This window comes from Ursus maritimus, unplaced genomic scaffold (genome assembly GCF_017311325.1).
Source record: "Ursus maritimus isolate PB19 unplaced genomic scaffold, ASM1731132v1 scaffold_16, whole genome shotgun sequence".
NCBI lineage: Eukaryota > Metazoa > Chordata > Mammalia > Carnivora > Ursidae > Ursus > Ursus maritimus.
Window position 1 is genome coordinate 28,617,864 of NW_024424008.1, and position 21,607 is coordinate 28,639,470.

General features: G+C 36.7%; 1 protein-coding gene across 2 annotated transcripts in view; it reads left to right on the forward strand.

The window, feature by feature from the left end:
- The first annotated feature begins 6,588 nt into the window (after positions 1-6,588).
- MTMR2 (myotubularin related protein 2) overlaps positions 6,589-21,607 on the forward strand; it is a 118,824-nt gene continuing 103,805 nt past the window's right edge. The window contains exons 1-2 of one of the 2 annotated variants that reach the window (XM_040630978.1): positions 6,708-6,796; positions 15,469-15,539. Coding sequence is in view for 1 of the 2 variants with exons in the window: in XM_040630977.1 (XP_040486911.1) it covers positions 6,717-6,796 (80 nt within the window). In the remaining variant the exon portion in view is untranslated. Of the gene's footprint in view, positions 6,797-15,468; positions 15,540-21,607 lie in introns of both variants that reach the window. The other variant, XM_040630977.1, reaches the window with a different exon arrangement.

Below are 21,607 nucleotides of genomic sequence, written 5' to 3' on the forward strand. Positions count from 1 at the left end.
CACATACAGATTCTGCTTTTATATATATATATATTCTGTTTTTACTTTTTATCTTTAAGCAAAACATATATATTCAAAACAGAATATATTCTTTTTTATATATTCTTTATTTATAATCTAAATTTTCTATATTTAACTTTGTATATATATTCTTATATATAATTTAAATTCTCTATAAATTCTATAGGTAATATATAAAATATGTTTTATATATTCTTTATATGTAATTTATATATTCTCTATATATGATTCTTTAAAATTCTATTTTATCTATAAGCACTTGAAGATGTTGTTCTACTATTTTCTATCATCCATAATACTGGCTGAGAAATCTGTGATTTTTAGAATTGTGGTTCCCTTATATGTAATGTGTCATTTCTCTCTTGCTGCTTTGATGATTTTCTCTTTATCTTTGGTTTTCAGCAGTTTAATTACGATGTGCCTGGGCATGGTTTTCTTTTATTTATCCTGTTTTGTGTTTGCTGAGCATCTTGAATTTGTAAATTTCTGCTGTTGGACATATTTGTAAGTTTTTGGCTATCATTTTTTAAATAGATTTCTCTAATTTTTTCTACTACTTCTAGGATTCCAGTTATTTGCATATTAGGTCTTTTGATATTGTCCCACATGTCCCTTGGGCTCTGATAATATATTTTTTTTCTGATAATGTTTTTAAAATATTTTTTCTCTTTTTCATATTGGACAATTTCTATTGATTTGTCTTCATGTACTTACATTTTTATATGTTAAATCCATTTTGGCATTAGGCCCAGCCAGTAAGTCTTTTATTTAAGTATTGTACTTTTCCTAAAATTTTTATTTGGATCATATATATATTATATGATATTATATATCATATATATTATATCATATATATTATATCATATATATATGATCCCTCTGCTGAATTTTACTATCTTTTCATTGATTACAGTATATTTTTTTTTTTACTTCATTGAACATAGTTATATTAGCTGCTTTTGAGCCATTGTCTGATAATTCCAATACCTGTGTCATCTGGAATTTAGCCTCTCCTTATTATCTTTTCCTTTAAGAATACAACCCATTTTCCAATTAGCTTTTATGCCAAATAATTCTAAATTTTGTCCTTGACATTATGAACATTGTTTTGGAGTCTCTGGATTCTATTTTATTCCTTTATAAAGTGGTGATGCTTTTGTTTAGCAAGAAATTAACTTACTTTGAAACAAACTGAAAATTTTGTCCTGCATATAGTGGGTAACAGCTCAAATCTTGCTTCATTTATTTTATCTGGAAGAGTAGGATACTCTATTTTGAGTTCTTTTATCTGAGCTGTCTGCATTCTGCCTTTGTTATTCAAATTGATTAGGGCTTACCCAGAGATTGCCTGAGTTTATATACAGAGTTTAGAGTGTTTAGAGTTCTCTGGTTCTCTTTTTTGAAATTCCTCCCTTCTCTAGCTGCCCTGGGCTCCCTTCTCTTGGTTCCTCAGGCCAGAAAGATAGCAGGCTTTCTATGTGAGTTTTTGTCATCTTGTACCATACCACAATTTTTGTCTGTCCATAGGTCAAAGCCACTCAAAATGGGAAATGCGCTCTGTGTGGGTCACTTCCTACACATTTTGGTTCTGTGTACTTCTGTCTACTCTCTTGACTCCTCAGGTTGTTGTTTTACTGTCTGGAGTGTCCAGTTATCTGTAGACAATCTGTTGTCCACATCTGTTGACCTGTAACAGATAAAGGTCAATCTGTTATAAGTCTACTTTTCTATACTAGAAGAGGAACTCTCAAAACCAAAGTAATCAACAAATTAAATTTTTGCATATAAATAATAAATTATAAGAATTATGCATGCTTGGGGTGTCTGCGTGGCTCAGTCGGTCAAATATCCAACTCTTGGTCTTGGCTCAGGTCTCCATCTCAGGGTCAGTAGTTCAAGCCCTGTGTTGGGCTCCACACTGGACATGGAGCCTACTTTAAAAAAAGGAGGGGGAGGGTGCCTGGGTGGCTCACTTGGGTAAGAGTCCAACTCTTGATTTTGGCAGCTCAGGTAATGATCTCAGGGTCGTGAGATCAAGCTGTGCATCTGGCTTCGTGCTGGGCGTGGAGCCTGCTTAAGATTTCCCCTTTCCCTCTGCCCCTACCTGCCTAACTCCACACTCCCTCTCTTTGAAAAAAGAAATTATGCATGCTTGATCTAAGGATTATGTTTTTGGCATGTGTGTTTAAGAGATTTTCCCCTCCACTTGTCCATTCCTAACCACCATTTTACTATCATAAGAGAAGTTTATTTCCTTATTCTGATTCGGATTGTCTAATAAACACTCTTTGATAAGCTGATAGGCAACAAACCTATAGATCCAAGTCAGTGCTATTCAAATTGTGGTTTGCCAGTCAGTGCTTCTGCATGAACTATCTATTGCCTGTCCATGATGAGAGGAGAGCAGGATTGAGAATATGTACTTCGAAACCTTCACTTAACTTTCATGAAGTTATTTTATATCTGTTATACATAAGAAAAAAATTGGCCTTGTATTTTGCATGTCTTCAGTTTTTAAGTTTCATTTATTTAGTAGTTGATTTTTCTTATATTTTAAAAAAGCATTGGTTGATGATAGCTTGGAAATTAAAAACAAAACACTGGCTCTTCCTACAGATAATTTGAGAAACACTGGCCCAGATTTCAAATAAGAAAATTACTCTTGGGAAGGTCTTAAATTAACCATTTAATAGGAGAGACTGAAAGAGGACTTTAACTACCTCCATTTTGACCTCAGTCTATACTTTTTAACTGATTAAGTTCTTCTTTCCAGCTTATTTCTTAACTAAGGCAAAAGACCCTGTGGGCAAAGCCTCCCCTGATTGGGAACAGAAACTACCCCCTCAAGCGTAAGGACTGCCCTGAGCCAACAAGATTCCACCCGTGGCCCACGATTGACTCCAAGACATTGATCAATTTAACCTTTTATGCCCACCTAGACATACCCACCGACTTTGGCCCCACGTTTTCCTTATATAAACCTGGAAGTATTTTCAGCACTTTGGAGATAGTTGAGAGGATAGTCTGCTGTTTTCCCAGTGTTGACCTCACTGAAATAAATTCTTTTCTTGTTTCACCACCACTAGTTTCTCTGTCTTTGGATTTTGTCAGCTGGGAGTGGCTGAACTTGGTCTGTTTGGGATCCCTGGAGCCAGGTGTTCTTGCACACCTGTGCCCCGGCTACAAGATGAACCTACGTTGTAATTTAATTTTAGCAATAGTTCCTGAAGACCTGGGATAGGCTAAAGTGTTCTTTTAAAAGACAAGAAAACTGGGGTGCAGAAAGTCCTAATCAAGGTGATTTCTCTTGGGTATATGACACAGCAGCCAACATGTCAGAAAAAGAATTAAGCACTAATTTAACTTTCAGCTGAGATTAAAGTATTCTTTGCTTGTTATTAACTCTCAGAAGTTACTGCTTTAATATTTAGAAGTAAAACAGTAAGTTCAGAGGAAGAACAAATAATAATAGCAACAGACCCATTGACTGAGATCCTTCTGTGCAACCAGCTCTGTATAGAGAAAAACAATCTTCTTATGTGGATATTTTTATTCCCATTTTAGAGATGAGAGAGCAGTGTTGGAGAAGCAACGTAATTGAAATCATAGAGCAAGTAGGTGACAGAGTCAGAATCCCAATTCAGATTTGCCTGGTTCTAAAATCTCTACGGTAACATTATTTTTTTATTTTATTCTATTTTTTTTAGATTTTTATTTTTAAGTAATCTCCTCACCCAACATAGGGCTCAAACTCACAACCCTGAGACCAAGAGTCACAAGCACTACCAACTGAACCAGCCAGATGCCCTGCATTATTGTTCTTTTTTAATCACCAGATAGACTCATATCCAAATTATTTCATCATCAGGCAGGTGGTTTCAAGTGCTCTTATTAACACAGTCCTAGAAACAATTGGGCTGTAGAAAGTGCTTGGGTCTCTCACATCAGTCTTCACCAAACTTAGCTTAGAAAAATCTATGTCAAAGTATCAGGTGACAGTGAGTCAGCATTTTGGAAGGCAGGTAGAAACCAGGAATCAGTAAGCAAATTCTTTTATGAATCATTGCAGATGTTTATGCTTGTTAAGTGTTTCTAACTGCCTATTCTCTTTGCTTATTAGAGGAGTACAGTTAAAGGCCTCTTTAAAAATTATATAAATTAAAACTATCAGCTGCCATCCTATCCTTGCCAAGCTGGAGGATGGAAAGGCAAAGCCTTTTGTGCTTAAAAACATTTTATTTTAATAAATATGCTGTACACAACTAGGTTAGGTTGTTCTTTAGGGGAATGTACTTGCTAGTTAATATTTCACTGGACCTATACTTTAAGATTTTCTTAAAACATCAGTTGTCAGTATAAATTAAATTTAGTTTAAATGAACATAATTCTATTTATCCTAGCAAGGAAGAATTTTTTTTTGAATGACTCATTGTTATTTTTTGAACGATTGTTATTTTTTTTACAGAAATAATCTTTGCATCATTTTATACTTCACATGAGGTGACTGTGATTCAGTCTGCCAGAAAAATTTCTTTATGCTTTCCTTCTTTTGTCCTCCCCGTGTCTCCCATAACAGAAAATTACCAGAAGCATTTCCCCTTCACCCAATTCCTATTCTCTTATCACAGTTCTATCTCTCTACCCTCCCTTCCTGCTCTGCAGGGGAATTTGAGAGGGCAGGGAAAGATTATGCTAAAGTTTGTCCCCTATCCAATGCCACCACATACAATAGTATATGTGTCTAATTCTTTTTGCGTGTTTATCAGTTCCCATTTTCCTCTTCCATACCTCCTTGTGTGTACTAATGCCAAAGCGCTTTGCCCCTGCATACTTCCAGACCACACAGACATCAGTCCAAGTAATAGTAGGGCTGAAAATTTCTGCTTTTCTAGTGCCCCTTCTACAATGCTGGGCTGGTGGTGGAATGAAGATAGAATGAGAAATATTAATTTTTTCCTACCTGTCCTGTACTTTCTCCACTACCTTTCCCATATCAATTACTTCTTACTTCTCTGCCACCCTTCCTATATATTCCTGCCCTATAGCTACTGATGAAGTTGGGGAATACACGTGAGGTTCAGTGGGGTGGGGTCCGGAGCCAACGACCGAGAAAGAATTCTTGAGACGTCTTTGGTGCAAATGGTGGTTTATTAAAGCACGGGGACAGGACCCATGGGCAGAAAGAGCTGCTGCCCCGGGGTTGTGAGGAATGACCTATTTTATACCCTCAAGTGGGAAGGGGGCTGGGGATAGCGTAAGTCTCTAAGGAATTTTGGAAGCAAAGTTTCCAGGACCTTGAGGGGGCTAGCTACTGTTGGGAAAAGGTCATTTATTACCGTCTAATAAAACCTTAGTCCTGAGACCCTTCAGATGTATCTCAGTGGGCCATATGCTTGGGGGATGATTGCCAATACGTACCTTGGGGGGTTAGAGATAAAGGAAGTTTCCAAAGGAATTTCTATACATTAAAGTAGACTTACAGGATCTTGGTGGGGGGGGGGGGGGGTCAGGCTAGGACTGCCTTTTGCCCTTAGCAAAGTATTAACATGGAGGCAGCTAAATTCCTAGAGGAATGTCACCATGCCTGTTTCAAGGACTTGTCAATGGGCTGTAGATAGTAAGGACTGTTCCTTTGTCCTTTAGGGCAGCCAAGAGTGCCTGAGGAATGTTGCATACATCCCATGGGGGGCGCGGGGGGGGGGGGGTTTGCAGGGTTTCAGCTTCTGCTTTGTCTTCAGCTTGCCTTCCGTTCCTTCATCAGCTACCATTTTCTGAAGTTGTATTAGAAACTGTTTATATTCGTTAATACATCACATCCTAACAACCCTTACGAAGTAGGTAGTAATACTAACAGCTAATATTTGAGTGTTTACTATGCGCCAGGATTTGTTTTAAGCATTTTACATGCATTAATTAATCTAATCTGTTAAGTTATTATTTTTCCTATTTTACACATAAGGAAGATGATGTTCAATACCTTGGGTTACACTGCAAGCGACCGGCAGAGGCAGGATTTGAATTCGTGTCTGACTGGCTAAAGCGACCTTTAATCACTATTTAATAATTATTTAACTATTATTTTCAGCCCCAAATTTGGTGAACACTTTGCCATCTTTAGTATCCCCATCCTTTATGTGCCCTTATGTTCTCTTCCTCTCTTCATGCCCCACCCCCATCCTTTCTGCCCCTTCATCCTACTGTTCGCCCGCACTCCTTTACTACCCTGTCTTCTCCACCATTCCTGTCTCAGTCATCCCCATCCCTAAGATCGTTGTCCCTGTCTTCTCTTGAGACCCTCGTCCCTAGTATTCCCTATTCCTCTCTCTTATTTGTAAAAGTCTCCCTCCTCCCATGGGATCCTCGTTCTCCCCGCCCCAGCCTCAGGTGACCCTCTCACCCCGGGAAGGGCCACCTCCCTTTCCCGGAGCGCAGAGACAGCGCGGGACGCGCAGGAAGCGCACGTAGCAAGCGCAGCGCGACGGGGCTGGGGTCGGAGGGGTGCCGCGGGGTCCTCCCGCTCCTCGGCAGCCCCCGGCGCGGTGCAGTCTGGGGGAACATGGCCGCTTCCGGTCTCCCTCCCGGGCCGGCGCTGGCCTGACCGCGGCCCCTGCCCGGCGCACTCCGCCCTCCGCTCCTCCCGCCCCGCCGCCGCGGAGGTCGCTTCAGCCTTTCCCTCCCGCTGCCCCCGCCGCGCCATGGAGAAGAGCTCGAGCTGCGAGAGTCTTGGCTCCCAGCCGGCCGCAGCACGGCCGCCCAGCGTGGACTCCCTGTCCAGGTAACCAGGATGCCCGGGGCCCCGCCCAGCGCCCGACGGGGATGGAGAGGGGCCCGGGACCCGCTGGATGGTGCCCCAAATCTTGGACTTGCTTCCCGAAGGCTGCGTCTAAATTGCTTTTCTGGGACTTGGGAGCCACTTCTTCCTCCCCCTTCGGGGTTTAGAGGCTGGGGAAAAGGGAGGTTAAAACTCACTGCTGCTTTATCGGTGACTCTACCTTACGTATAACCATCTCTTTTTATCCCTGGTTGAGACAGCCCCAGCTCATTAGTTTCTCTTGTTTCTCATTCCCTCTCGGATTATTTTTTTGGACAGCCCTTCCCCCAGCCACCACCCCTCATTTCCTCTCTGCCTTTCTTTACTATACGCTTTTCCAAACCATTCTCCAGTCTTTCTTCCATTTGTCCGTGTGTCTTTGATTTTGGGATTCTTGCCCACCCTTTCTTCTTTTTTCTATAACTTTTCTTACTTAATCTCTTTCATGATTTTCCCTATACTCTGACCCCTTCCTCCTCATTTAGCTTTAAAAATGTAAATAAAAATGCCCACTGCACGTTTTTTCTAAATCTTCCAGCTGAATGTCATTATCTAGGAATCCGAGTAGTCCTTAACCCCGAGTGAATAATGAGTGGTAGTTTTCTTCCTTCTTGGGCTACCAATTCTCCTGGTTATTTCTCTTGTACTAGATGGAATTTTTTCCCCCTTGGAATTTTGAGGAGGACTTTAGTATGCAATTTTGTAGACAGCTGTTATGAATATTAGCTAGACAGGTTTTAAAGTAGTGATTTAAAATTTTAGGACGAAATAATAGAAGACCTGTGTTTGTTATGTAGCCACAATGAAATCAGGTTCTTTCCCGTAAAAAATAGTGTAATTATTATTAATTACTAGATACTAATCTGTAAAAACACAAATTTCATTTTCCTCTGAATAAATTGAAGTTTCTCTCTTTTAATTCATTTTGGACCCCACTAAATATGGGTGACACAGCTATGTTTTCCTATTACTGTTCAGACCTTATGGGAAATTATTAGCTGATTCCGTCTTTATGAATTAGATTCTCTTCCTGAAGCACTCATAGCAACCTGCCCACACCTTTTTCAGAGATCTTAACACACACAGTGTAATTGTTGGTTTAATTGACTTTTTACTAGGCTGTAAGCTACTGAAGGACAAGAACCATATCTTACTTATCTTCTTATCTCCAGCATTTAGCAGAGACCCTGCATGTCAGAGGTGCTCAATAATTTTTTCTTTTTTGAATCTGTAGATGTAATTATCCAGGAGAGAAGAATTTTTCTTTGCATTCAATCACGTATACTGTACATTTGCTTCAGGTATTTTAAAAATTTTATGTTTATTACTCTGAAATTTAGGAAGCAGAGGATTTAACATTCTCAGTTGTAAAATTATGGAGAAAACAGGTTGGAAAATTGTAATTTTATAGGAAAGTTAACAAATGGCATCTATGGTTCAGAATAGAATGTAAAGAAAACAGATGAAGCAACCAGTAATCTCACCCAAGCAAGAGGATTTAGAGCCACAGGAGGCAGTATAGTCTGTTAGAATGAAGAATGTACTGGAAGTTAGGGGGCAAAATTCTATCATTCTTTACCTTAATAACAATAATGATGCATTCTTATCAAATACTAAGAAATTCCCTTTACGGATTTTTGAAATTATACTAAATAAATACTTGTTATTACAAATTAACATACCTAATTGTGCCCCTTAAGCACATTTAATTACTCCCCAAAGAAAGCCCAGTAACTTTATATATGCATTCTAATTCTTAATTAAAAAATTATGTTACTGATGTATGAATTTGAGAAAACTCCTTGAAAGAGTTTTGACTAGAATGTGTTAGCCTCGTCCTCTCTGGACAAAAATATAAGTATGATCTACTTTCCATTGGAGAATGCCAGCTTTCATTCCTTTCCTCTGGAAGGCAGAAAAAAATACATTTATTGACTGTCTAGCATGTAGAATTCACCCGGCTAAATTTTTTCATGTCTTTTATTCTATGAACCATTACACCTGGTTTATCAACAGTATAGAATAGCTGCATTGTAGATGTTTGGTAGAAAGCTTAAATTTAAACTTACTCTAGGCAAATAATCAATTGTAGATGATTCTAATACAGAGGCAGGGTAGACAGCCATGATTATAATAGCTATGCTAAGCGGCTATCCAGTTGTTTAAGTTTTTACTTCGATAGTCTATGGTAAAGCAGAATATCGATGTTTGGACTGTATTGTCTCAGCCTTTTGCAGAAATGTTGCCCTTAAATTGTAGTTTATTTTTATGCCTTCTGTTTTTTACAGTTAGGAAATTTTCCGTTTCAGATTTTCAATTTTCAATTAGGAAATTGCCATGTGAATTTGTTTCAATACTTCCTATACAATAATAGTTAATATGTTCGGTGTGTTCCGTATGTCTTTTACAGACTAGATTGACGTAAATTTCTGCAGAGTTTAGCTCCAAGAAAAATTGTTTATGCAAAAAAAAGTGTGCTTCCTATTTGTTTGAAAATGCAAACTATGTAACTGCGTGTTTCTCTTCAATTTAGCAAAATGACTTCAGTCAGATTTGTAGCTGAAGTTGGTAATACACACCTAATTTCTTCAAGTACTATTAGATGAGTTCAGTTTAAATATTATATTTAAATGTGTTAATTTGTAAGTTGTTTTATGCTTTTCTGGGAAATAGGAAGAATATAAATCTGAGAGATTATACACTAATCCTTCTGGTTGCCCATTGGTTTTTTTGAAAATGACACACTCCATTCAAGGTGGGTGACAGGCTTTTGTGGGATCTGTAGTTCACACTAAACATATGTGGCTCAGTCAGTTGAGTGTCTCACTCTTGGTTTTGGCTAGGTCATGATCTTGGGCTTGTGAGATTAAGCCTGGATTTGGCCTCGTTCTCATTGCAGAGTCGGCTTGAGATTCTCTCCCTTTCCCTCTGATCATCCCTACCCTCCCCGCCCCAGCGTGTGCACACACTCTCTCTCAAATAAATAAATAAAATTTTAAAATGTATGTTGAGTCTTGATATGTCTGACCGTTTATCTGTCTAATCTGTGGTTGTCTCAGAGTTGCTACTGCTTCTGGCTTTGCCTTCTAGGTCATCATAGGCTTGATGCTTTGGCCACAGAAGAGTGATTTTATTTTTTATATGATATCCAGATAGCAGTTTCCTAATCAGCTAGAGTTATGTCATCTTGCATCCTTAAAAAAAAAGTAATATTCTTTGGTGAATCTTGCTTGGTGTTAGTCTACTTCAGCGAGCTGTTCAGCAGCTCTTGAATATCCTGTGTTGTTCATTCTTCAGTGTGTCCACCCCAGAGAGAGAGAGAGAGTTGTGAAAAAATTCACTTCAGCACACTGATAATCTGGCTGTAATCCATAATTTAATTCTTGTTGCTCTTGCTCTGATTCTTGACATAAGTATGATTTATATAGATAAAACAGTATTGTAGGCGAGATATGATAGCTAAGGTAGGCCTGAGCCTTAGAATTGTATAAGTTATACAGCAGAATTTGTCACTATATTGGTACTATTTCTGCCTTCTTGGTCTGGTTTTCCATTTTTTCAGTTTGCACACTGTTATAAAATGCACTGCCTGAGTGGGTTTCTTTGATTATTTTTTACTATGCATAATCACATGCTAACACATCTAGTGCCAGGTAGGTGTCTAGTAAATATTTGAATAAAGAAATGTTGACTGAATGTTCACTGCTCTCTTATTTGCTGTCTCCACTCAAAGGATTAAAAAGGGTTTTCTTTTGTTGAATTTGGCCCACAAAGACACAACTTCAAGTTCAAGCTAAAGTTGTTCTTGCATGAAGCCTCTTGACACACTGAGCTGATTTTATTGGCTACATTATCTTTTCTGTGCCCAGCCGTATATTTTCACAACATTGTGTTCCTTTAGCCTACCTGCTTTACCATCTGCTACTCTTGATTATTTTGGTCTCTTTCTAACTTATCCTGTCAGTCATTTTATTTAATATCTGTTTCTTTCATCTTTTATATACCCTCATATGCTCTAGTTATTCTGGGCACCACTTGTTTGTCTCAGATTATTTTGGTTTATCAGTTGATTTGTAGTCTATAGATTCATTAGTATTTATATTTATGTATTTATATGTATATACTTACATTTAACTTAGATTAAAAAATCAAAGTCTGGTACACATAGAATATAATCAAAAAGTAGACTTCAACTAATTACATTTTTAAGTTACATGTCTTCCTTTAAAATTATCATCATCTGAAAACAGCAAATCCTGGTTGTTTCCATGAATTTTGATGGTATTTATAGTCTGAAAAGGGAGAAAAGTTTTTAAGATTTCTGAAGCACATTTTTTGGTAAGATTTCATTTCTAGTTTCAGCCTCAAGGTCACTTAGAGCTGATATGTTGGTAGGAAATGTGCTTTTGGGTTGTTTTCCAGTAGTGGTGATGGATTTGTGTCCAGTCACACATTCTTACCCACTCCCTTTGTGACTCTTGGCATGTCTTCTGAGGCAGCTGGCCAGGATTAGTGATAGAAACTAGTTATGGAACTAGGTGAAACTTACAGGTTGAACTTCCAACCTTGGCAATAAAATTAGCACCTTATGTCAGACATTGGACATATTTACTTATTTTGTATTTCATTATTCCAGGACCCTAAAAGAATTTTAAAGTTCCGTCAGATAAGATCCAATATTATTGTGAACTTTAGTAATTACTGTGTAGATTTTTCTGAAAGAAAATTTAAAAAGATTAATTACTAGTCAAAAGTATACAAGTATACTAAAGTTGAGATTGGATCCCATATGTGTTTTTTTTTTCCTTTCCTCTTTATGCTGTCATCAGTAGTCTTCTATTAATGTAGATCAGTAGTTCCCAGATCAGTAGCATCAGCATCCTTTGCAGATTTGTTAAAAATACAGATTCTCTGGTTCTACCTCAGATGTAATTGGATGAAACACTCTGGCAGTGGAAGTTCTCCAGGTGATCCTAAACTAAAACTAGAGTTTGAGAACAACTGCCTTAGGTCTTTTACTAATTTTTTTCTAGTAACCGCATCAATATTTGTTGAAAGAGACTAAGTTAAGGTCTGTATTACAGCTATCATAAGCCTATTACTTGAAAGCATTTTTGTAGAAATATTGATTGAAGTAGTGAAAGGTAAAAGTCATCTCTTAGGGATTTATGATATCTGATTTTTAGGAAATTTCCTGAGGTTTTTTTCTTTCTCAGCTATGAGTAACACATCAGGAATACACGTGTTAGGTCTTTTTAAAAAAATAGGTCCTTGGGGCGCCTGGGTGGCTAAGTTGGTTGAGTGTCCAACTCTTGGTTTCAGCTCGGGTCACGGTCTCAGGGTCATGAAATCAAGCCCTGCGTGGGGCTCTGTGCTCAGCAGGGAGTCTGCCTGAGCTTCTCTCTCTCCCTCTGCCTCTCCCCCACTCATGTGTGCACTCACTCTGTCTCCTCTCTCTCTCTCTCTCTCATATAAATAAATTTTTAAAGAAAAAAAAGGCCCTTGGTGAAATCCATTAGTGGTAACTTAAATTAAAAAAATATTATAAATAAGTAATTCCAGGAAGCCATCACCTGAAGCAGTAAAGTCTGGATTACGCCCAAGGGAAGGAAATAACCCAGATACAGATGTCCAGAAATCAGTAAGTTTATTTTGTACAGCTGCCAAGTTCATGCTATTGTATTCAAAATCACCAGGGCCAAAGGTTGCATGTGATTCAGGACTTGACCAGTGGAAATTCTCTAGATGTTAGTAGAGAGTATTTTTTCTTTTTAAGAAAATTAGTTTTGAATAGGTAAATCACTTGCTGTCTTTGTCCCATTGTTTGATTTAGTTAAATCTGTGGATAGGATTAAAAACTATTGAGAGTTGATAGTCAAGGACAAGGAGTGATTTTATGTCTGCTTCCCGAAGGAAGTCAGGTTAAAATGGAACTATTGAAAAAAAAAAAAAAAGATTGGTACAAGGTTATTAAAATAGAAGGGACTAGAGAAGATGCCCTCTTAATGAAAATCATAATCTCTGTTCCCTTTCCTGTGGTTTTATTACACAGAACTAATTGTGCTGTCCCTCTTACTGTGCTTCTCTGTATGTGCTAGTGCTGCCATCACTGTGGACCACGAATGGGCACCTTCACAGTTCTTCCCCTGCCATGCACTTAGTACTTACTCATGGCAGCGAGACTTTTCAAAGACTCTTACTGAATGAGATTAACTCTTGGGCTCTTTAAATACTTTATAGCCTAGATGAAATAAGGGCCGATTAGCTATGTTTTCAGTGTAATAAGAATTCACTTTTAAAATATGTTTTCAACCAAATACTTCAAACACCCTAAATACTGATATTTGGAAAATCCTCTTTCTTTTTTTTTTTAAAGTTAGGGTTTAGATTTGACAGACTATAACAGAAAATTCAAACTAACTGTGGCCTAAAACAGATGATTTTAGTTTTTCTCCCATATAAGAGCCCAGAGACAGTCCATACTGATCTGATATAGTGGACCTGAAGTATCAAGAACACAGACTCTTACTGTGATGTTACCTCATGAACCAAAATTGCTACTGGAGCTCTAACACTGCATTCATTGTAATCAGAAGGAAGGATGAAGGGAAGAAGAAAGGATGTTCTTTTTCTTTAAAAGATACTTTTTTTAAGGTTACATATAGTCTTTTAAGCTTACATCCACTTGGCCAGAACATGGTTCCATGGCCATACCTAGCCACAGGGAAGGCTAGGATGTGTAGTCTCTTCTAGGAAGCCAGAATTGGAGGTTCTATCTAAGAAATAGTAGAGAATGGGTATTGGAGACAATTAGCACCTTCTCCATAGCATATAAATGAATAATTTAGCAAGGAAGACATTTTCCAGTTAAAGTTGACAATACTTCACTTACAGCAGAGACATTCTTAGACTTGCAGAGGCAGTAACCAAAGTAGAAAATACACTGAGAGACATGATATATTGTAGCAGACCAGAAAGGAAAACTGTATCTTGGAACACTAAACTGGAGGTTTTTAACTTTGTACTTTTTTGTGTGTATTATCTTGGGCCAGATTTTTATAATCCTAACCTGGGATCATAACATAAAAGGGATACATTTCATAACTGTCAACTCATTAAGTGAAAGGCAAATGGAAATCAAATGAAGAATGATCAACTGTGCTATTTCATTTTTTATTTCATTTGAAGAGCGTAAGCAATTACCCGTGAAGTAATAGTGGCAATGAGGATGGTGGCCAAGACTGCTTTCTCTTCTGCTGTTTCCAATTTGCTTTCCAGCCTTGTATCCATGTGTTTTATCTCCCCCCGAAAATATTGCCTCAGGTTCCACTTAGATATCTTCTCTCATTTCATTTCTAAAAGTTTGGTCTCCATAGGGGAAAAAAAGCTGGCCATTTGGGGCCATGTTAGTGTATGAATGCTTTTGCCATTATTTTATGTGTGCTTTTGTATGTTTGACCTAAAAATTTGGAAATTCAGAGAAATTCGTGTTTATGCATTTTTGTGTTTCTGAACTTAAATATTAATATTTTAAGCATGCAATGTCAAACATAGGTGTTTAATCATTTGGGAGTGAGTAGAAGAGGGTAGAAAAGTCTCTTTTGGATTGGTATGGCATTATTCTTTGGGCTCAGAGGGCTTGAAAGGCATGAGTTACAATATATCCATCTCCTTTCCTAGCAAGTTTGCCTTCACAGATCACTGTAAGGGAGCAGTTTTTCAAGTAGGACTTTGTTAGAAGGCTGTGTATTAGCAAAAGGAAAAATAATTTTGGCTGAAGACAGGCTGGTGATTTCAAGCCTTAATTTTCTTGAGCCAGGATTCCCAGCAAGGTCAAAAATAAAATTTTACATGATACAGATGTCTTCTGTTACTGGTATTGGATAATTTTCTTTCATTATAACCAAAGGCAGTTTCTAAAAATAGAAACACCTAGGATAAACTTTGCTTTTCAAGTGGTACACAGTTCTGGAAGGAAATTAATATTGTCGTGATTGTTAATACTAATAAAATAATAGCACTTATCATTTTTGAGTGCTTGCTGGGCATGGTGCTAAATCCCTTAATAGACATTTTCTCATATTATCCTCGTAATTTTATAAAATAAACAGTATTATTGTTTCCCTTTTAGAGATGAAAAAACTGAAGATTAGGGAGAGCAGGTTGACGTTTGGACCCAAGTCTGTTTAATGTCAGGGTCTTTGTTAAGAACTGATGATGCCTGAAGATCTAATGTTCTAGGTCTAGGTGCAAACTTGGTAGGTAGAGGGTGGTCCCAGGGCAGGATGATTGGGTGGTAGTGGCAAGGAAATGACTTTCTTTAGTATACACAATACATCAGTGAGTTCAGAGTGTTCATATTTGGCGAGAATTTTCTCTGGCTTTGAATATTTTTTGCTTCTGACAGAAAATAGGATGATTTATTTTTCTTTGCTTGATGATTAAGAGGATAGTGTCATTAGAATGATATGACATTTTGAACATCAGATACATTATGAAGCAGGTAAACATGGTACCAAAGCCTCCTCCCACCACTCCCTCCCCCCGCAAGCTTTACAGGATAATTTAAAATACTTTACTGTAGGGTTCCTTAAGTATCTGAATTCCCCTAAGTTCCTTTGTGTGTTTGTTTACAGTTAATGTGTTAAGAGCCATTGACATTTGAAGATCATCAGAAGTGAAGATAAAACATCTCAAAAATTATAATGTAAGTGAATGGGAAAATGGAGTTAAAAAATGGACAAAAGTTAATATCGTCACCAACATTTCTGGAATCCATATACTTTTATCCCAAATGAAACTTATGCGTTTGAGTAATCAATAACTTCAAACATTAGTCCCAATTCTAAGTCTCAGTCCTTAAAATTCTGTGTTCTTTTCTACCTGGAGTAAACAATTGCTATGTTTTAGTCACCAGTAATTTTCCATTAAAATTCTTTTGGCTTCCGTGTACTGTTTTTCCCCTTTTTCTCTTTAGTAGTTTGCTGTTTGACAACAGCTCATGTTATATTTAAAATTGTATGCGTGTAGAGACTGAGGTCTTTGCTCTTTGGCTGTTGATTTGTCTTTTACCCGATTTTAATTTTACTGCCATTTTGTATGTTTCTTAGCCAAAAATATGACCAGTTAGCTCGCTAGCCTCCTTCCTTCCTCCCTCTCTCTCTCCCTTTCTTCCTTTCTATAAGTATTTGTTTAGAATCTACTATGGGCTGCACATTATGCTAGATCCAGAATTCCTAAGACCTTGGTGCTGAAATGAGTTGTGTCATCTTTTTATACAGTTAAGGACATTAGAGATCATCTGGTGTGACTAGGACTTGTGATGAACTTAAGCGTAGTTGAGGACCACCTGCATATTTCAGTCACCTGTGGTGCTTGGGAGACATTTAGCTTCCTAGCTTCCAGCGCAGACATTCTGAACCAGTGGGAGTGGGCCCAAAAATCTGCACTTAAAGTGATAGTCCTCAATCCAGATACTTTTTGAACTCTATATGTTTGTAGGTGCAGGAAGAGACCTAGAGAAGTTTAATAACTTACCTAGAGAAGTTTAATAACTTACCCAAAGGTATAGTATGTGTTAGAAGGCCAGAGATGATTGGTGGTGTTTCCTCCAAAGTCACAGAGCAAATTAGCATTAGAAGTGCTCTCCTGACTCCCAATTCTAGACTTCACTAAGTTACATAGTGACTTTTGTTGGGCCAGGCAGATTTACTGTGTCTATATAAAATCGTAATGCATCCGTTACTGTTATTGAAAAAATTAACTAAATGCACATATGGGGGTTTTGTGCATGAAAAACATGGACTATTTCTTTGTTAGATATGTGACTGGTTTTGATTTTGAAATCATTGGGTAGAAAAAGACCCTAGTAGTCAGGAAGACCCTAGTAGTCCAAGTAGAGGACCCCCCTACTCCCCAACCCCTGCCATGGTACTATTCGTACTTGGCCTTTAAGTTTTATGCTCTGAGAAGAAGGGATTTGATTTAATTTTTGAATGATGGTAGCTAGCATAGTGCTTTGCAAATAGTAGGTGCTTGCTCAACTGTAATATGAATAATTTACTGTTAAAACTTTGTTTTTTCCCCCTTTGGATTCTATGAGGTACTATTAGAAGTGGTTTTATTTTCTTGGTTCAGAATCTGATACTTTACATACCAAGCCAGAGATCTTAAGCAATTGAAGTTATTTTATATTTTTAATACTGATATTATTGTGGCTGATAGTCACAGTATTTCTGAGCGACTGAAATAGTCTAAATTATTTTCTGACCATAAGATTTTGACTTAGTTTTAGTATTGTGTATAGTTTGTATTGTGTATGGTATACTGATAGTTACTGAATTATAATCTTACATTAGTAAAAGTAGTTATTCAATTTTTGGGAGACATTCTGTAATTCTCAAATTTATTAGTAAGTTTATTAAATGCCATTACCCGATTTTCTGGATATTTTGAGACATGTTTTAATTATAAATTTAAGAAAAGTAATATTTTAAAATCACTTACTCATTTCTAATAAGTTTGAATATTATGAATTTTGTTTCCATTAAATGTTTTTTGCTCTTTTTTAACCACAGACACAAAATCATAAATACGATAGCTCTAAAAGGGAACTTTATTATGTAGTCTAACTCCTTCATATTTTATGTTGGGACACTAAAGAGTGTCTGAAAGTGGAAGTTTTATGAATGTTAACATACGTTTGTGAACAAAAAGAATAACATGATATCTCTATGATGATATGTGTGAAATGCTTTCAAAACTGTAAAATGTCACATAAATGTAATGTATTATGATTACTGTTATGATGATCATATGTCTGCTGAGTTTCCTTGTGACTTAATTGAAAATATTCACTATAGTTTAAAATCAGAAAGTGAAATACATATGTTTGTTTCTTGGTCTCTTCTCTTGTTTCCTGTGGTCAGGTTTTATTAAGTCTCCTTAAAGCACATGGTTTTAGAATAGATACTTTGCAGGTTACCTAAATTTCTCTTTCACTGTGTTAATCTAATCGTGATTGTCACCTTATGAAATTACACAGAATACTCAGGGTGACATTTCTATATTGGAGGAGTTCTGTCAGCCATTTTCCATGGAAAACTGAATGAATGCTCAGTAATATCCCTCAATGTTATCAAAGTAGCTAATAGTAATGTTAACACATTTTGGTATAGTTTTTGTAGTTCCAGAGCTGTTTGACCTACGTCAGCTCCATTGTTTCTCATAACAGCTTCTTGAGGTAGGTCTTCACTTGACAGATGAGTAACTGAAGCTCAGAGAAGTGACATGACTGTCCAGTGTCTCCTGCTTATCAGAGATGGAACTGGAACTTTGACTCTAAATTCTGTTCTGTTTCCACTGCCTAGCACGAAGCATAACATGGAACTCTTTACATTTCATGGGGTATATATCTTGCTTGTTAAAGGAAATTCTGAATATTGGAAGATTGATGACAGGTTCACCTGGTCCAGCCAGCCTAAGTATTCAGTGCATACTTCTCTTCAGAAGTCTGACTCATGTCGCTACTCTTGAAGTACTAATAAGAGATGCGGGTATCTTTTGGATCAAAGACTCATTCTCAGCATGGTTACCAGTGTGTGCTGCTTAAAATTATTTGAGTATTTAAATGTTTAAAATAGTGGTAATTTTAGTCTTCAGAAGTATATTGAACTGGATGAACTCAAAAAATGTACTCTGATACGATACAACACAATGTACTGAAAAGTCTTGATTCCTTCTTAGTCCTTGGTTCTTTAGTTCTGATTCCACTTCTTGACTGTGACTGTGGATGTGTCACTTGATTTCTGTGAGCCTGATTCTCTTATCTGGAAAAGGGTAAAATGATATCTACTGTCCTGTTGTAAGGCCTAAACTGCAGATTGATGATGACAATAATAAGAAAAAAACAAAAACAAAACAGCTAACAGCTATGTGGGCATTGTTTTAAGTATTTTATATGTATCAATTCATTTAGTTCTCATAACAATCTTGCGAAGTCTAGGAGTTATCATTATTCCCCCTTTGTAGATGAGGAAACTGAGAGGTGAAGTAACTTCCTCAAGGTCATACAGGGTGATCGAACCAGAATTTAGTACCAGGCAATCTAGCACTAGAGTTGGTAGTTTGTATGGAAGATAATGTATGGATGAGAGCACTTGGACATTTGGAAAGGGCTATGCTTATGTTCAGTATTAATATTTAAAAAAAAGTTTAAAAAGCGAGATGTGTTCCTCATCCTTACTATACAGACAGAGGAAAAAAAGGCAAAAACAAGCAAGAAAAAAGTGCCTTGTTATGATTTATGATTTTTAACCACAGAAACAAAATCTCGTAAATTTGGAAGAGCCTTCAAAATTATAGATACATGACTGAATGATGCGAATACATTTGATTTTTAATTTAACCTTTCCAGGCTAGAACGAGAAAAAGACATTGAATGCTTTTCCTACTGAATGTTTTAACTTGATGACTTCAAAACAAAACAAAATACATGCGTAAATTTGTGGGCTTTTGAAGTTTGTGCAGAAAAGTTTTATCTCATTGCACTGTAGGAGTGACCAATTAATAGTAATGATTAGTTTTCTTTGTGTAAGATAAAAAAAAAAACCTCTCTAGATAGCCTGAAGAATGGATATGTGACTTTCTGATTTTAATACTGAATTCAGATTTGCATGCTGGGATAAAAAAAATTACGTGTGAGGTCATTTATCAAGACATGAATTCCCTATGTGTTTCCGTTTGTCCAGGTAAAAGTGTTTTTGAGCAGGCATTTATTGCATAGGTCAGCTCTCCTTTTTTAGTATTTCTGACCTTATATTTCAATTTGGGATAGAAGTGTTTGTTTCTAAAAGGAAATGTAATTTCAGAATCGTGCGCTTTGAGTTCTAAAGATGTGACCAATTTTTAGTTTAATATGACATTTTCTCAGCTAAGCTGAAATATAAATAACTTTTCCCCTCTAGGCTACTTATGAATTCATATAAGTTTTAATTTTAGCACTTGTCTGAGTTTGAGTCTGATTTAGAAGTTATGAGAAATTCTTTTAAGAGGTTGCTGAGGGTGTAGGGATTGGCACTGGGACCTAAGTTGCCTCTTACTCTGTTTTTACCCCATCCCCAATGGACACACTCCTTTTGGCTAGAATGCTTTGGCTTTTGCTTGTTTTACTTATTTATATTTCCAGATAAGAACTTTGAAGAAACACAACTCTGCAGAAAAAAAGAGAAGTATGTAAGGCATTTCCTTTACAGCCTGGTTTTTCACACTTGCTGCTGGATTACCAAGTTATATGGCCTGACTTTTATTTTGGGAAATATGGTTGATAAACCTGAAAACAAAATAATGCAAATTAAACTGTACCCAAGGTCACATGTACCTTAGAACCTTGGGATTTTCCAGACTAAGTGCCAACGTGCGCCAGCTGTCCCAGAGCTCAAATGCTCTTTGTTTGTCTGAAGAATGCAAAATGTACTCTCTCATCTCTATCAGTCAGATGCCATGATGATAAGATCTATCTTTTATTCTACAGACTGGTTAAGCAATTTCGGGTTCTGGTGTAGCATTTCAAAAAATCATTATAAGCTGTAAGTTAATTTGTTTTTGGTAGTTGTTTTTCTATTTTGGGGATCCTGCAAATATTCTGACAATAAGCCTTTTGTTTCCCAATGTTTTATACACACTGCAGGCCTTTTATTATTTTTTTAAATAAAATTTTGAACAGAATGACTAATAGAGCATGAACAGTGGTTATGACACTGTGGTCCTTTGTATAAGTACTGAAAGCAAATTTGCATTCCTCGAAAAGCTCGTTCACAGTCAGAATATAGACCACATTCTTTAATGTTCTTGGGCAAACATGTTATGTATGTGCTCAGGACATTACTTACAAGAGAGTACTTTTTAAAAAGAACCTTTTCTTTCCATGGAATATTGAAGAAAAGTTAAATTGGCGGTAGGAGTGAAGCGGTTTAAATAAGGCAAGTGGTTTAGATTTTATTGTAATGACTATGGTCATTAAAACTGGAAATAAAAGACATGCAGCCTCTTCCAAACCCTTTGGAGGCATTTGTTTACTGGGATATATGAAAACATAGGTGACTTGTTTTCAGGTTGTTTTGAATTAAGAGTGTATAATGCTTAGTATGTTTATCTGCACCTTAAGTTTTCAGACATACTTTTTCACTTTTGGTAGAAATGTTTTTATTGGGTTTTGAAATATTAGATCAGGAGAGGTAAGAGTAATATAAATATATTTATGGCCTCTGTTAGGGCTTGGGTTTTATACTTCTGTTCATTATTGTGAGGTATGTCCGAATGTACTGTGAATGACAATAAAATAATGAGAATTCCATTAACAGTCCAGCAAACCAGTAGAGCCAGAGTGGTTCAGTGCATTGCTAATGGTAACATTGAAAAATGCAGGTAATGGTTTTGTGATTGAAGCTTTTGGCAGTCTTCTGTTTGGATATATCAAAAGTTACATAAGATGTGTCTGTATTGTGTAATATATGTATAAATAGAAATATATAAAATATGAAAACATAAATATATTTATGTGTATATAGAAACAAAAATATAAAAGCATAAATATAACAATTTTTGCATATATAAAAAACTTCACTTTGAAATTTGTTAAGTGATTCATCAGACTCTTTTTAAGTTTAAAAGTTTGTACATTCAGTTATCTTAATCAAATGAGGACAGTTTACAGTACAGATCTAAATGAAAAGTACTTTTAGGGCCAAGTGCTTTTGCTCCATTTTAATTTAATTA